This window comes from Aythya marila (assembly GCF_965140915.1).
Source record: "Aythya marila genome assembly, chromosome: 16".
Classification (NCBI taxonomy): Eukaryota; Metazoa; Chordata; class Aves; order Anseriformes; family Anatidae; genus Aythya; species Aythya marila.
In genome coordinates, this window is record NC_139057.1 from 9655967 (window position 1) to 9672661 (window position 16695).

The window sequence follows — 16695 nt, forward strand, 5'->3', positions numbered from 1 at the left end:
GCTCCATGGCGCTCAGTGTCGGTGTCCGGTGGCTCTCCCACCTGCCAGGCCGTGGCGAGCGGCAGGTGCAGCTCAGCTTCCGAGGTGGGCCCAGTGGGCAGGGAGGGAGGCATGGCGGGGGGCTGTCATCCCAGCAGGGGAGCCGGGGCCGTGCTGGTTGTGGCAGAGCCCAAGCCTTCTATCTCTTTCCCAAGGCTTCACGCAGAAGACGAGGAAAATCCGCTGTGGCTCGGAGGCCGTGTTCGGGGAGGTGAGTGTTGTGACAACTGGTGAGGACCAGGGCAGGGGGCACTGGGGTGTAGGGACAGGGACCAGGACTGGGTGGCCCCTTGGTCAATGCCTTGTGGGGCAGGAGGCGAGTGAGGATGGGGTGTGCATCTCAGAATAGGATGGGAAGCCTTCCTCCCTGTGCCCATCTTCACTGTCCCATGCTGGAGCCTGTGATGCCTGGCTGTCAGGACTTGCAGGAGAGTCCTGTCTCTCATCTCCTGTCCCATCTGGATGTCTCTGTGTTGCCTGAGGCACCAACAACTGGGGCAATCTGTAATGTGCACGGCATTAACCTAATCTGCCTTTTGGAAAGCCTGGCTGCTCTTGCAGAAATGAGCCCTCCTCAAAACAATTTTTCAGATCAGTGAGCCCAATCGGCACCAAGCCACAGGGTGGGTAGGAGCAGGACTCAGGGCAGCAGGGACCTGTCCATCTCACCAGCCTCCAGTTGGCCAGTTTGGGAGCGGGGTGAATCACAGCCTCACGCATCTTTGCAGCGTGCCTGTGCTTGGTGGCTCCCTGCCCGCCTGTCACCCCCTGTCCACCTCCCTCATGTGCTGGAGGCTTAGAATGGAGGCAGTGACAGATGGCAGCAAAGGGAGGGACATGGTGTGGCATCCCTGGGAGCAGCTAAGTTTTGGGACATCCTTAGCTGAAAGTTGGTGCATATAAAACAAGGGGATGGGGAAATGGCTCTGGGCCTGACTGCTTCCAGTAGGGTGGGGGAAAGTGCTCTGCAGATGTGGGCAGAAGCTGCCTTCCTCTCTGCAGGAGCTGGGAGGCTTGGGGAGGTCCTGCAGAAAAGGAGCACGTGAAGCTTTCTGTGGCTAGATAGCCTCACTTTCAGGAGGAGAGAACAATAAATGGCTGTAACAAAACACCTCTTTGGACCTTGCCCTGTCCAAGGCTGGCTTTGCCACATCTTCCAGGTGCCTGCAGGGACTGATCTTTCTAATATAAAACTGAGCAGAAGACCCTTACCTTCCAGAGAGCTCAGCTCACAGCTTCCCAGTGCCATGAGCCTGCTCTGGCCCTGCAGGGACTCAGGTGCTTGAGGCAGGTCGCAGTTTTCATCTCCCTCCTGTTAGCTCCATCATGATCTTCGATACTGCGGGGAAATTCATGTCACTGACAACTCCACTTTATCCAGTATCTGCGCTGCACCTCCCAGTGCTGCAGAAGCAGTGAGAGCTGAGGAGATTCACTGTGCACTGTTTGCTTGCAGCTCTTTCGCTGGCCTCACTATGGGAAGCTCATCATGGGAGAGGTGCTCTCCATCAAGGTTTACAACTGCAGCAAGGTTTTCAGTAACAGGTAGGTCCTGTAGTTGTTGGTGACCAGCAGAGGTGGGGGAAGAAGTGTACTGGACTTTAAATGAGATCAGAAAGGATTTTTTGGAATTGACGGGAGGAAGACAAACAGGATACAATTTATAGAAGAGGGATGAAGCTGGTTGTTCTGATGCAGCAGCAGTGCTGTGTGTACAAAGTCAAATAAGAATGTTATTTGCTGTAACAGAGCAGAAAATGTGGCTGAACTTCGTGCCACTGTTTACTGGATGCTTTCCTTATCGGAGATAGATCAGAGGAATTGTCTCCGACTGAAATGTCAATAGAGACTGCTTTAGGACAAACTGATGAACAGTAACAAGTCACTCAGTCCTGATGGTGCTGAGCAAAGAAGTTCAATGGGAAACACCTGGACTGGCATCATCTATCCACGCTGATGGGCAGAGTAATGGTGGGTGACAGAGATTACAGTTTCAGAACATTTGGTCAGTGCTCTGGGATGCTCAAAAGTAGAAAGAGGATAGAAGAACAGAAGGGAAAGTCTTGTTATGCTGCTGTACCGGTGAGAGGCTTCTTCCTCCAGGGAAGAGAGGAGGCAGGCTCTGCATCTTGAAGAAGAGGAGGTGAGAGGGGACATGGGGGAGGCCTGGGGGTGACTGGGGTTGATTGCTCCTATCTGCATTCTGGGTGGGCTGTGATGCACTCCAAAGGCTTTGAAGGCAGTGGGAACCTCTGTTTCATGCTGGGCTTAGCTCAGCTGCTGGCACAGCTGCCACAGGGAGCTAGAGGATAAAATAAGAGTGGACTCCAGACAGCAGTGACACAAGCTGCTGAACTCCACACGCGTTATCACCACTTGCAGCGAGCAGGGATGGTCCTTCCCCAGCAAGAGGTCCCTTTGGGCTGTGTGGATTTTGGCCTGACTTGCTGTGGACATACCTGCAGTCCTGAGCTTATTTTCTGGTGATGTATTTCTGTGTGTAAAGCCTCTGCTTCTCAGCTGGCTGCAGAGCATGAGGGTCAGTCCAGCTGCTGGACCCCTGGTGCTCTCCTCCCCCAGGATGAAAACACTGATGCTGTGCATTATGTTGCTGCAGCCTGTGATTTTGTTACAGGCTTCTTGGTACCCTTGACCTCAGCCTCCAGCACCTGATGACATCTGGGAGGCTGATCCTCCGGGAGGCCCTTGTGGACAGGAACCACAGCATCACCAGCGTAAGTCCTTTGTGGGCAGCCTGGGGATGGGCACCGCTCCATCACTCATCTGAGCAGGTGTAAAGGCCTATAAGCATTCAGAAAGGCGTTGTAGGAAACCTCTGGAGCTTTCCAGGTGGATCTGGGGCTGATGAGGAGCACAAGGTGCTGCTTGGAGCCCTGTCTGTGCAGGGGTGCAGCCACTTCACCCCCATGAAGTGGCTCTGTGAAGGTCCTTAAGTGCTTGGGGTGGGCTGCGGGACCTGAGGACCTGCTGAGTGGGTAAATGGGGAGTGGGAGACTTAACAACACCTCCATGGGACTGAGGGGTGTGTGCAGGACTTGGTATTTCATCTCCTTCCAGCACTGTGCCCGGGCAGTTTTTGAGTTAAACATAAAGTCTTAATGGTGGTCTGTAGCAGCAGAAGTGTCTGATGCCTGCCTGCCCCTCTGCTCCATGGCTCCTGCTCCCCGCCCGCCCTGGTGCCGGGGCTCACTAGCCCTTTGTGCTGGCAGAAAGTGAACACAAGCAGAAAACGAGCTGTTCCCTGCCCACACAGTGTGAGGCACAGTTCAGCAAGCTCTGGATGGCCAGGGCTTTGTGCCAGGGCAGGGCTGGAGGAGAGGTGGTGCAGACAGAGCTTGGTGCTGCTGGCAGCCCTACGAAGTGCTGCACCTCTGTTTGTCCTTCCTTTGGGCCTTATGAGTCACCCCTGTGGTGACATGGTGCAGTGACCACGAGCCCAGGTGGAAGCTGGGTGTTTCCAGGATGATTTTTAGCCTGCTGCAGCTCACTGTGGAAACGTTTGTGCTGGCAAAGGGAGAGGGGGCCAGGCTGACCAGCTGGCAGCTGGTGGTGCTTTGGAGGGACTGAGCTGGGGCATTTACACTAAGGTCAGAGCTTCTCTGTGGCCTCAACCCTTTGCTCAGCTACCTCTTCCCTTGTGCTAACAGCAGTGCCCAAGAAGATGACCTAGTCCAACCAAAATCCAAGAGCTTTCATTTTTGATGGGTTAGTTTTTGCCTGGGTCAGACTGGGCAGAAAAATGTAAGTGGGACCAGAGCAGCTGGAGACCCTCAGCTCATCTGGGAAAAGATGAGTCCCTGAAGGAAAGAGGCTGCTTCAACTGCTGCTCTTTCTGCCAACTGTGAACAAGATCCTACTATTCCAAGTCCTGTTCTTCCCTGGAACCATGGGAACTTGAGTTATTTGTACCCCTTTTTAACTCCTGGTGCTTTAAAGGGGTTTCAGAGCCTCAGCTAATCACCTAGTCTTATCCCAAGCTTCTGCCTCCATCCAGCTTCTGCTGCTGCCTCTCCCAGCTGTTGTATTCTTGCTTCCCAGGGCTATATTTCTCTCCCCAGAGACATCCCTTTTCCAGGGCCTGAGCTGTGGACCCAGCTCATATGTCCACTTCAGCCTACTGAGAGGTAGATTTGGAAACTTGATCCAGATTTTATTCAGGCTTTGGAAAGCTGTAGGGGATGGAGTTTGGTTAACTCCAGCTTGCTGATGGAGACAAGCAAGGAGAGCCTGACGAAATGAGGCTTTTCAGGGGTTGTGACCTTCCTCTTTTGCCTTCTTTCCACCCGCATCTCACTTGTTTTTTCCTTCCACACATCTATTCCTGATTTTGTTGGCATTTCTGCAGGTGTTGTGTGGCTGCCAACCTCTCAGGCAATTTAATTTTCTGGTTTTAGATCTACATTGAGTTGGATTTGCGCTACCAACCTCCAGATGGCTCAGCTGGGACCTGGGTTGAAGAGGACTTTGTCTATCAGATGAAAGACAGGTATTGAAATCCTGGGAGGTGAAAATTTCCAGGTGGTGTTTACAGCTGCCTTTGCCAAGGGCAACCGAGAGCTCTTTGAGATGCAATCCAGCCTCACTGACTCTCCACCTCTAGCCAGGCTGATGCATTTCTGCTCTGCATTAGCAGTAAGTGACCAGGGCTCTTGGAAATAAAACATCTTGCATTCACAAAGAAGACACCTTGTGGTTGACTGGAATAACCCACTGCATCCCAAGAGCCCCTTTGGACTCCCAGGCATTTCTGCAGCCTTCCTGGCTGATAGGAGCAAGACTTTGTGGTTGCAAAGCTGCAGAGAGCATGGATTTGCACCATAGCAGCCCCAGGCACCCTGCACACAGGTGGAGCTCAAAGGTACCCAAAGCTAGTAGGTGTCAGGGCAGGCAGGATGACAAGGTCCAGGGAGCATCACTTCTGAAGTGTCTAGAGGCAAAGCAGAGGGCATGTAGGGTGGGAAGAGGAAAAACATCAATTTGGAGAATGCTTGTGTTAAGGTGTGGTGGTCAAGAGACAAGCAGGAGCATGGTTTTGTCACTGTTTCCTAAGTGCATTGGTTAAGAGTTCTTTTTTTTCAGTAAAATATTTTTTTTTTTTTTTCCTTACAGTTCAGAGTTAATCATCCACAATCCTGGATTTGAGGAGCCAGAGTAAGTATCTGTGCTTGAGGTTATCCACTCACCCTCCCGCATGGAGGAGAGTCCACAACCCACTCATCAACACTGATGGTGATGTGGTGGGGGATTTCAGGGCAGCCAAGGGGCCAAGAGCAAGTGAGATGGACAGAAAGGCAGCTGCGCTGGGCAGGAAGCTAGCAAAGGGACTGGAGACTGAGGAGGAGGAAGAAGAGGAGGAAGAAGACTTTTATGATGTATCTGACATGGAGGTCTCGGGCATTGTCTTCAGCCCCGTGAAGAGGTATCTGTGGTTGTGCTCTTCCTGCATGGGCTGTGGAGTGGGAGGTGCCAGCTCCTGGGGTGACTGCTGGGGGCAATCCTGCATCTCGTGGCATTTTGCTTCCATAAAATATCAGAAAATTTCAGTGTTCCCAAACAGATCCCAATCTGCTTTGGATTTGCTCATTCTTGGGTTGAGGGGCTGTTACTTGCTGGGTTTTCAAGTTGCTTCCCTTGGTGGGGTCTAACTTAGGTCCATGCAGTTGAAGGGACAAGCTCACCCAGGTTGTTTTTCTGTGCAGCCGTTCCAGACTTTGCTCCACACGGGACCTGTTTGCCACCCCAACCCCACAGAGCTTCCAGGTACTGAAACATTGGGTGTGTGTCCCTGCAGTTGCCACTTGGCCCCCGCAGCAGGTCCCTCACTGCCTTCCTGTGGGCCTGAGCTTCTCCAGTTGCTGTATACTCTAGCAGGGCCTCTAGCATGAAGAGACCTTCTTGCTTTGTGTGACTTCCCTGGGCAAGGTCTAAGATTCCCTGAATGTCTGCATCCAGCATCCACAAGCACTAGCTCCAAAACCAGCCGGTCCAGGACAGAATTTCTTTTTGAGTCACATGGGGTGGGTAAACAGGAGAAAGGAATCACCCTGACACCCAGAGTATTGTGGCAAAACACAGCCTGAGCAGAGCTTTGGAGAGCTCCTGGGCATGGCTGGTGCCTGCCAACCTCCCCAGGACCTTCCACAGGCCCTCATGGATGCCTGTGGGATATGGCTGGGGGTGGATGTCTGCTGCAGGGGCTTTTTCAGACACCCCAGGAGTCTGACTCTGGACAGTGCTCTACACCAGGTTGATTTGAAACCACTGTTTGGAAGTGGGGTTCAGTCACAACTTTTGCCCTTCAGATTTCAGGGCCAGGTCATAGGCTGGATATCCTATCCTGGTTCTGAGTAAACATGGACTTGCATCCTGGTCTCCTGTTTTTCAGGGCTTGGTCTTATCCATCTAGCAGAAAGCTTTTGTGGGGGTGGAATTTCCTACCTTCCTTTCCTTGAAGCTATTACTCTTCAATCTAATGACTAGCTAATTGCTTATACTGTGAGAACATTTCTCCCACATTTTAGACCTGTAACCAGTCAACAGCAAATGAGACAGCCATGTTCCAGACAGTTCCAGACACATGTCAAAGATGTGGGCTTAATTTCCTTGCCTGTCTGAAATGAAGAAATGTCTCAAATACCAGTTTGATTTGTTGCCGGCCAGAGAAGATTTCAGCAGCTGTGTTCTTGCCTGTTCTGAGGGCCCTGCATGTTTGCATACTGGTATTGTTGGAACAAGCTCAGAATGGAGCCAGAGAGAAGCAGAGTGTTGATGTGATGGTTTTCTCCCACATTTCCTCAGGTTGGGATTAATATCATTGAAGCACAGAAGCTGGTAGGGGTGAACATTAACCCCTTTGTGGTAGTCAAGGTTGGAGAGGAAAAGAGGCACACAGTGACACAGAAGTCTACAAATTGCCCTTTCTACAATGAGGTATGTGTTATGGAGAAAGGCTTCATCATCATTGTGTCCCAAGTGGCCAAGGCCATCCATGCCTGAGGTGCTCTGGGTGCGGCTGCTCTCAGGAAAAGGCATTTTTGGGGTTCTGTTGGGAGCCCATGGCTCAGCTGTCTTTCTCTTCTCTTTTAGTACTTTTTGTTTGAATTCCATGAGCCAAGGGAAGTTTTATTTCACAGACTCATAGAGATTTCAGTAAGTATGTCTTTCTCATGGTGCTTCATTTGTAACTGGTACAGTCTGCTGCTTGTGTGTGTGAATGCTGGGAGTGATGGGCAAAGCAAGGCTAATACTACCAGCCAGGTATAGCAGGCAGAGTCATCTGCCCAGAGAACCTGTGGATGCTCCATCCCTGGAGGTGTTCAAGACCAGGCTGGACAAGGCTCTGGGCAACCCGATCTAGTGGGTGGCATCCCTCCCCATGGCAGGTGGCTTGAACTGGATAATCTTTAAGGTATTTTCCAACTCAAGCTGGTATATGATTCTATGAGCTGTGACACAGGGAGACCAAAGGACCTTCCCATGGTCACAGTGGGGCAGAGATCCATCCCTGGCCCCGCTCTGAGCCAGTGCTGGGCAGTGCTGTCTTCTCACCTCCCCACTTCCAGGTTTTTTCTGCCTCCAGTGACTGCAGTGGAGCCTCTGGTGTAGTTTCTCTGCTGTTGCCTTGCTGCCCCACTGGTTTTAGGGTCCTAATGTCCCTTGCTCAGAAGTCTCATCCCTTCAGATGTGGATTGGCCTCACATTGGTGTGGAGGCCAATGTAGGGTGAGCACAAGGGAGCTCAGCAGTGCTTTCTGCTTGTAGGAGAGCCCAGCCAGGCAGACAGGGGTCTTAAAAATCCCCTCATCCAAAGCACTATGGGGCTTTTCTCAAGGTAGCTAAACCCAGCCAGTACCTTCTTTGCCATCTGATCTCTGGTGTTTTCCCTCCAAAAGTCTGCACATCCTTTCTGCCTGTGTGGGCTCAGCAAGCATTGAGCATGGCTTGGGTTTTGTAAGAGAAGCTGGTCTGGTGTGGACACAGGGATTCCCTGCAGGAAAGCAGGTCTGCCCTTTGTTCTTTGTAGGTGTTTATCTTATCTGGGGCTGGCAGAAGAAGCCAACTTGGTTGCAAGTCATGAATTTGCCTTGGCCCAGGTTTGGCTGTGGGCTGCGGGCTGGTAGACTTTGCAGGAATGGTTTGGTCAGGAATGGGTTTGGCCCAGGGCTAACTTAGATGGGGATAAATGTGCATGAGGAGCTTGCAGCTGCTACCTGAGCTGTGTGTTGGAACAGGCATCTCCTAGCATCCCATCCTCCTTGGGGATGTCTGGATGTGTTGCCCTGCTGCCCGCATCTCTTGTATTTCTGCTGTCTGCAGGTTTTTCACTCAAAGAACATACCATTTCTGGCAACATGCATAGGAACATTCAAGATGGACATTGTAACAGTGTACAGCCAACCAGGTATGACTGACTGCACAGTGTACCTGCTCCTTGCCCCAACTTCATTTGAAGCTGAGATTTCCTTCAGGCTCTTCTGGGCCTGGTGAGGGTCCTGTCTTTAAATCACTGTGTTCGTGTAAGGACCAGCACTCACTTCTCCTCCAGCCTTTCTGTAGGCTTGTGAGATCTCCTGCACCTTCAGAGGGAGGGTTGGGGCAATGTTTGTGCAGACATCATTGGATGTGAAATGGCAACCAAGGCTTTTTTTATAATGAATCCCTTCCCTCCTCTCTCAGACCACAGTTTTTTCCAGAAATGGGCTGTTATCAGTGACCCCACAGACACTCGGGCAGGCGTGAAAGGCTTTGTGAAGTGCAACATCTCTGTCACTGCACGCGGGGACATTGTGGGCTCCCTTCCCACCTCCTCCAGCAGCCATGTTGAGGATATTGAAAGGTGGGTGCAGCAGGGTCTTGCATGACCCCGGAAGAAAACAGTCATGTCTCTCTTCATGCCACGTTTTTTTGCCCCTTTAGTCCCTCTTCTGATGGGGGAAGACCTTTGGTGGGGCAGGATCCAAACATCCTGCCAGCCAGGTCATTTCCTGGCATCACATTTCCTGGGCTCCATGCAAGAGCTGGAACATGAATTTGTGTTTCAGGAACCTTCTGCTGCCTAAGAGAGTCCCTGCAGAGAGACCCTGGGCCAGGGTCTGTATCAAGCTGTATCGTGCTGAGGGCCTGCCCAGCATGAGTGCAGGCATCATGGGTGGTTTCTCCAAGATCATAGGGGAGAAAAAAGTGTTTATTGACCCATATGTGCAGGTCTCATTCTGCGGGCAGCAGGTGAGTCTGTCTACTGGGGGATCTGTGTGGGGCCGGGCTGATCCTCCCTTGTCTGTGTCAGCCCATGCTGGGCTGCTGCTGCTGGTAGTGACGCTGTGACGTGGCAATCCCACTGGAGACAGGCTGGAATAGCCCAAGCCTAAACACGGGGAGAAGGTCAAATAAATCCCAGAGCAGAAGTGCTCCACAGGGGGCTGAACTCAGCTTGGCACCCTTGGGAGAGTTTACTTAGCTAATGGCCTTTTTCTTGCACCAATAGCTGAGGTTTCTGTCCCATTAAGAAGAGAAATTGCTAGGCCAGCCAGCTGCCCTCACTCAGTCCCTGGTTAGCCTAGTGGCTCTCCCACGGGACCCTATGACATCTCTGTGTCTGGTGGTGTTGCTTGTTTGTGGTCAGTGTTTCCCTTGGCTGTGCAGCGCTTGGCCAGCACCTTGGGACAGCTCCCCCTGATGAAGAGCAGAGAGCAATAGCTGGGACCTGGGGGAAGGGGCAGGGACCTGGCCATCTCCAGATCCTGCCAAGTACCACCTGTAGGCATGGCAGGGGGCATGTCATTTGCAGATGGGCCCTGAGGCATCCCTTGCTCTGGCTGCTGGTCTGGTTGGTACTGCATGGCTTTCACACTTTATCCTTCCCAGGGGGAGACATCAGTGGAGAGCAACACCACTGAGCCTGAGTGGAATGAGCAGATCAGCTTCATCGAGATGTTCCCACCTCTTGCCAAGAAGATAAAAGTCCGGGTGCTGGATGATGCCAATGTTGGTGATGTAGCCATCGCCACACACTACATTGACCTGCAACAGATCTCAGACCCTGGCAGGAATGGTGAGGCCTGGCATGGCTGCTCCCCTGGGGCAGGGTGGCGTGGGCAGGCCTGTGCTGGACACCCACTGCTCAGGTCACGGTGGTTTTCTGGAGGTGGAAAGCAGGAGTGTGTCTGGGCAGAACACGCTCACATTGTGTGTCCTGGGCTGTTTGCTTGAGGGAAAGGTCTCTGCAGCAGCACCTTGTGGTGTAATTAGACCTTGGCCCTGTCACTGCAGGCTTTAACCCCACGTTTGGCCCAGCGTGGGTGAACCTGTATGGCTCCCCCCAAAATTCAGCTCTGCGAGACATCCACAAGGACCTGAATGAGGGTGTGGGTGAGGGAATCTTCTACCGTGGGCGCATTCTCATGGCCATCACAGTGGAGATTTTCAGCAGCCCCAGTGTGGCAGAGAGGAAGCTTGTGGACAAGATGAAGAGTGCCCTAAGCAAACCGAGACTGAAGAAGAAAAGTAAAAAATCCAAGGAGAAAGCCAAAGAGCTGAGCCAGCTGCAGGGAGAGGAGGAGGCTGGTGGCTCTCAGGAGGCTGAGCAACCTGGGGAGGTCATTGTGGAGGTGGAGGAGCTTCATCCACTCCCTGTGGTGAGTCCTGCTGAGTTGGCATGACCTGACCCATGCCAACCTGATGCATGTGTAGGCTAATGGGGAAAAGGCAGTGGGGATGCTGGCTGGTGTGACAGTGCCAGAGCAAACCCAACCTGCCCACTGCTATGCCATCAAGGGCTCTCTGAGCCTCTGCAAGGGCCAAGGCTCCACCTGCAGCCCCAAAACTGCCTCCCTCGGTGAGGCTGGAGCACCCCTGCATGCATCACATGCATGCATCAGTCTTTCCTATGCCAGGAAAGACCCTCATGTGGGTGCTATTCCCAGGGCATAGCCACCTTAGAGGACATGCTTCTTTCCAGAGTCAAGGAGCTGCTAGCTGGCTCTGTCTCCACTTGGTCTCTAAAAGGTGGATAAGCAGTGGCTGTATGGGTACAGAAGCCATCCCTTAGCCTACAAACATCTTCAGTAGCATTACACAAGCTGATGGCTGAGCATCTGCCAGAGCCACAGCTCCATAATACACCCTTGGGATGTCCAGACAAGCTTGCCCTATGCCTGGCAGCCCAGTGGCACTGACCTCAGCAGTGTCCTTGTGGTGTCCTTGGTGCCCTGGCAAGGCCCTCAGGAGCGCTGGCAGGCATCAGCCATGCCCTGCTGCTCTCCAAAATCTCTGCTGAGGCAGAGTTCTATTACGCAAGGCTTGGGCTGATTTCTCTCTCCTTGCTCAGAATGCGTTGGGGAAGAAAGAGGAATTCCTCCTCTTTGCTGCCTTCTTTGAAGCCACGATGATGGACTCCTCACTTGGCTCCAAGCCTGTCAGCTTTGAGGTCTCTATAGGTATGTATTCCCCAGGGTCCCAAGTCAGGAAACTATGAGAACGGTGGGAACCTCCCTGAGCCAGCCCAGGTCAGCACTGTGGTCCTGCAGTGCCAGTCATCACATAATTTGTGTCTCCAAAACAGGAGCTCAAGAAGGATGGTGTATGAGGCCAGGCAGCGTTCACAGTGCTTTAATTAGTTTAAAAGTCTGGATGCTCTCCTGTGAGACTGGTGGTTTGCAGTATGTGTATGTGTACTTGGTGGAGCTGGTGGAACTTGCAGGCATACACAAGAACTTCCTTGTGATTTCCCCGCTCCATCTCAGACCTCCTTGTTGTCCATGTGATACTTTGATGGTTGGATGGTACTGAAGTGCTGGTTCTGAAAGCAGTGCAGACCCATGTGCTTCTCTTGGGAATGTGATTGCACTGATTTTGCAAGCTGGTTAACTCATTGTTTAATACTGATCCCACTTACCTGTTTGCTCTTTAATGCCTATATTCAAGGAAACTATGGCAAAGTTGAAGAGGTTGTGACCAAAGTACATAAAAAAGGGGAGAAGGGAGAAGGGAGAGAAGAAAAGCAGCCTTTGCTGGACCTTGGTTCTGACAGTGAGACAGATGTTGAAGTCCTGGGCCCAGTTTTGGCCCCGTTGAACAAATCAGTGACAAAGAGCCAGAAACCAGAGACCATGGAGTATGACAGGTGAGTCTTCTTTCTCTCTCCCTTGCCTTGGTCCTGAACTTCCCAGTTTTGTTATTCCAGATGCTATTAGTGCTCAGCAATGTGAGTACTGTGCAAGTGTTTCTCTGCTTTGCAACCCTGCAGCTTGCCATATCCTAGCTGGCTGTTGTTGCCCATTAGCTCTACAGGCCCCATGGTGTCTGCATGATGTCCACAGATGGCCAAGGACAGGGCCACAGGGAACTGTAACCCATCAATAACAGCAGTCCGTTTTCTGGCTGATAAACAACAGCACAAAGGCTTGATTCCAGCATGGAGGAAGGAGAGGAGTGCTCTGGCACATGCTCTCCTATGCTGCAAGACACACACAAGCTCTTCTAATGAGATGTCTACTCTGGGAATGCTGCCTGTCTCATCCCATGGGCCTGGCAAGGTCTTGGTATTTGTGTTGTGAGCCCTGTGCCTGCTCCTACTCAATCTCATAGCAGCAGGGAATCTCAGCAGCATCCCACACTGCCATCAGCCTCGTTCATCTGGGCACATGATGCACCATCTGCTAGAAACCCCTTGCATTGGTTTGGGATGCCAAAGGGCTTGTCTAGCAGTTTGAATCTATGTCCATGGTACAGAGCCCAAAACAGCTGGTTCTCTGTGAGGAAGACAGAGTCCAGATGCTGCTCCTTGTGTAAGTGCTGCCATGTGACATGGCATGTGTGCTTTCTGCAAACAGCAGCCATAATCTCCTGTGCTGCCCCTAGGTCATATGGCTGCCTGCCCATGACACATGAGAAACCCTGCGTGTACGTGTGGAGCTACTGGGAGGATCACACCTGGAGACTCTGCATTTCCAACTGGATTGTCAAGCTGGCAGAACGCCTGGTAGCATGTGTGGGGAGGCTGTTGGGGCACAGGGCTTCCTGTCTCATGGTCGTTTTACTCACATCATGCACAGCTGCTCTTCAAGATATTTACCTCAAACTTTGCCCCCACCTCCCCCACCCCAACCCCCTGCCATGTGAGTCCGTGTCTCTTGTGGGGCTCCATCCCACCTGCCCCAGCCTGGCAGTGTCTCCTGGAAAGTGGCAGTGCCAGACAATGACAGAGAGCTGCTCTGCTGCCAGTCCTGCACTGGGGAGATGCTGCTGTAAATGGGCTCTCAGCCTCTGGTGAGATCATTTCCCAGGGCTTTGTCTTTCCTGCTCAGGCTTAGAAATCTGAAAGCAAAGCTCTCAGTTGTGTGTTTTGGTGACTGCTCAAGACTGAAGCACATAGTGTTGTTACAAACAGTGTTCAGGTTATCCTTAAGTCTCAGAGTCTCTGGCAGTGCAGCGCTGACCTGCCATGCTAGCTCTGTCCCAGCTCTGCAAAACAGCACATTTGGGGCAAACACATCCTTGCCATGCTTTTCTGTGACCCCACGGCCAGGTGCAAGGTCCCTAAATGCTATACTCTCCCCACAGGAGCAGGGGCTAGATGATGTGGAGAAGCTCATGAGAAGGCCAAAGGCTAAAGCAGAAGAGAGGCTCCGAGAAGTGCTGGAGGAATTTGCAGCTGGGTGCAGGTTCTCATGTCCCTGATTTCCTGATTTTTGACTTTGGGTTAGGAGGTTATATTCTGTCCTACCTGGGCTGTGCACAGCCTTCACTCTTGATTTCAAGAGGAGGATGAGTAGAAGGAAAGTGGGACAACCTGGGGAAAAGACCCCATTATTCTGCAAGCTCAGAGAGAACACCACATAGCACCACACCTGGGAAGCACAGGGGTAACAGGCTGCAGCCTTGATGTTCCTGATCTCCTGTGTGTTTCTTAAGTGTTAGGACATTTCCTTCACTCTTTCAAGAGACTCATGTTTCAATCATTGCAACTGCCTGGTGGGGTCCAATATGCACATCAGTCCCTAGCCTTGGAATGGGGACATTAAAAGACAGTGCCTTAAGTGCTGAGCAAATTCCAGTGTACCTTCTGATCAAAGAGGTTACAGAAAATAAGGCATTACAGAGATGAGGTTCCTGATGCCTCCAGATTAGTAGCAGGGGTTTGGAACCTGTGGCCATGCTGTGTAAACTGTGCTCCCCTGCAGGGTGTATGGGTTGCAGAGCCTGTGCTGCTTTTCTCATTGCAGGCAATATTCACTCAGTGCAGAGAGAAAAACAATGGCACATCCAAACAACCTTGACAGATGTCGGACGAAATACATGATGCGCAACATCGTAAGCTGTGGGATTTGAGGGTGGTGGAGGGAGCCAGTGTAATCCTTGCTTTGGGGGATGCTTCTGGAGGGCCGTCTAGAATTGATGCTAATTGATCTGCCCCAAATGATGCAAAAGCTCACGGACTTCTATTACTGGCTGGTATCAGCAGAACTGATGAGTTACTGGAGTCTCCAGTTCTCAGCACCCTTCACTAAATGGCTCAGTACAGGTTCATGAGGTTTGTTCTCAACAATTGGCAAGTGAACTGGTGGATGCCAGGGTGCAACGGGGCAGGGTGGATGTGGCCTCTGCTTCCCCACAGAGCCCCTGTGAGGGCTGCCAATGTTATATGCATGGGTCACGGCTGGGCATGTGACAACTCTGCTGTCTGTTCAGATCCTGTATGCGAAGCAGGGGCTCCGTGTGAGGCGGCAGCTGACTCGAGCCAATGTCAAGGAGAAGGTTAAGGAGACGAGGAGAATCCTGGCCAAGCTACGCTTCATGGCTCAAGAGGTACAGCTGCTCTTGGAGCACTCCATTTCCAACCCGGAGAGGGCATGGGCAAGGAGAGGGTGCTGAGCTTTTTACCAGCCTGAAATGGGGCTTTTTCTCTGAAATCTTTCCCTGACATGTAAAATCCCAATTTCTAGTTGCTGGAAGTTATCATGCAATGACCCTCATGAGGGATGAGGCCTCGCAGCCTTGCTGGACCAGTGGTGACAGAGCAGGAGTCCAAGGGCTCAGTAGTGGCTCGGAGGCAGAGCTGGGTCAGCTCCAGGCAGCCAGGACTCTCCTGCCCTCCCTACCTGGCCCCAGGCCATGCCCACAGTGGGGATGCAGGAAGCCTGCCTGGGAAATCAGCCTTGCCTTGCCCTACATGCAGTCCCCCTGGGGACCAACACCAGACCTTCCTGCAAATTAAAACTTGTATTGCAATAAGGTCTCTCATCTGTAAGAGAGACTCTCTTTGTTCAGAGTCTTACTGGCTCTATTTTAAACATCTCTGGAAAATAAGTGCATACTTTTAGTGTAAACCAGGGTGCACTGTTTGCTGGAACAGATGTTGATGCAATTCAGAGAAGCCTTTCAACAAGCAAAGTTCAATCTTTATCACGCTTTTAAGTGAGGGCAGACTTCAAGCAAGTAGAACCTAGGATTTAAAAGAAGTAATTGTTTACATCCGCGCATGTCCTTCATTTGCAAGCCTGTTCTGAGTCCAAACTGCATTTGTACACTGGGTGCTGGCATTGCCGTATTGGCAGCAGGTGTGGTTCGGTTCCATGGATTAGCATTTGGGCTTCTGTTCTCCAGCCTCATGAGGGCTCCCTCTCCCCAGTGTCAGATGAGGGTGAGTGTGTCCTGCTGGTGTTTGTAATGAAAATTAGGGAGGGTCACAAATCCTTTCAGGAAAACTGCAGAGCCATACTGCAGGGCTGAATTTCAGAAGCATGTGCCCAGCATTAGGCCCTGTCACTTGCTTCTGGATCTCCGAAGTGCTATGCAGCCACCAGCCCCATGTGCATCAGGAGACTTTCACTGCTCTGCCTCCCTTTCCTCCCTCCAGCCCCAGTGCACCCTCCCTGACATTCTCATCTGGATGCTCAGCAACAACCGGCGTGTGGCATACGCAAGAGTCCCTGCACAGAACATCCTCTACTCGGTAGTCGAAGAGGAGAAAGGCAAGGACTGTGCAAAGATCCAGACTGTCTTTTTGAAGGTATAGTTTATACTAAAACAGCATGTTCTTGCTTCCTTCTTGCTGCTTCCCCCTATTTTCTTCTTAGCCCTCCTTTCTGTCATCTTGGTGGCTGCAAGGAGACGCAGCTCTTGCTCCACCAGTGATGATTGCCTCTGCTGAAATGTTGCCATGTCTCCTGTGCTCTGTGGCTGGTCACAGGCCAACACCAGTGGTCTTAGTCTGAAGGTGGCATGGCTGGGATGGGCAACCTGCTAAACATCCTGCACTCTCAGGTCCCTGGGCTGCATACTGGACAGATCTTTGCCAAACTGGAAATCTACATGTGGCTCGGGGTTACCAAATACGCAAAGAACTGCATGGTGGAGCTGCCCAAGGAGTTCAAGTACCTCTCTGAGAGTGGGCAGGAGATCACCCAGTTATCGGTGTACAGCCTTCCCAGCCGACTCAGCAGGGATGGTGAGTTCCATGGCTTAACCGTAAGTGGGCAAGTAGAGAGACGAGATGTCCTGCCCCAGGGTCAGTGTCTGAGGAGCAGGACCTGACCCATCATCTCAACATTATCTTCGAGGTGTGACTGGGGCAGGCAGGTCCAGTTTGTTCTGAAGAGGATGTGTTCACACACTCACAGCTGCAGCAGCTGGCAAG

At 51.9% G+C, this 16695-nt stretch overlaps 1 protein-coding gene across 1 annotated transcript in view; it reads left to right on the plus strand.

Moving 5' to 3' along the window:
* Window positions 1–16695, plus strand: part of LOC309884464 (fer-1-like protein 4) — a 37178-nt gene continuing 20483 nt past the window's right edge. Inside the window, exons 1-23 of the mRNA XM_082773439.1 lie at window positions 1–84; window positions 195–250; window positions 1496–1584; window positions 2675–2774; window positions 4455–4546; window positions 5170–5211; window positions 5312–5479; window positions 5760–5820; window positions 6859–6990; window positions 7147–7209; window positions 8376–8460; window positions 8736–8895; window positions 9101–9284; window positions 9924–10110; window positions 10329–10693; window positions 11386–11494; window positions 11982–12180; window positions 12918–13038; window positions 13620–13720; window positions 14282–14369; window positions 14748–14864; window positions 15916–16068; window positions 16323–16506. Of these exons, the coding sequence (XP_082629565.1) occupies window positions 6–84; window positions 195–250; window positions 1496–1584; window positions 2675–2774; window positions 4455–4546; window positions 5170–5211; window positions 5312–5479; window positions 5760–5820; window positions 6859–6990; window positions 7147–7209; window positions 8376–8460; window positions 8736–8895; window positions 9101–9284; window positions 9924–10110; window positions 10329–10693; window positions 11386–11494; window positions 11982–12180; window positions 12918–13038; window positions 13620–13720; window positions 14282–14369; window positions 14748–14864; window positions 15916–16068; window positions 16323–16506 (2935 nt within the window). The 5' untranslated portion in view covers window positions 1–5. The remainder of the gene's footprint in view (window positions 85–194; window positions 251–1495; window positions 1585–2674; window positions 2775–4454; window positions 4547–5169; window positions 5212–5311; window positions 5480–5759; window positions 5821–6858; window positions 6991–7146; window positions 7210–8375; window positions 8461–8735; window positions 8896–9100; window positions 9285–9923; window positions 10111–10328; window positions 10694–11385; window positions 11495–11981; window positions 12181–12917; window positions 13039–13619; window positions 13721–14281; window positions 14370–14747; window positions 14865–15915; window positions 16069–16322; window positions 16507–16695) is intronic.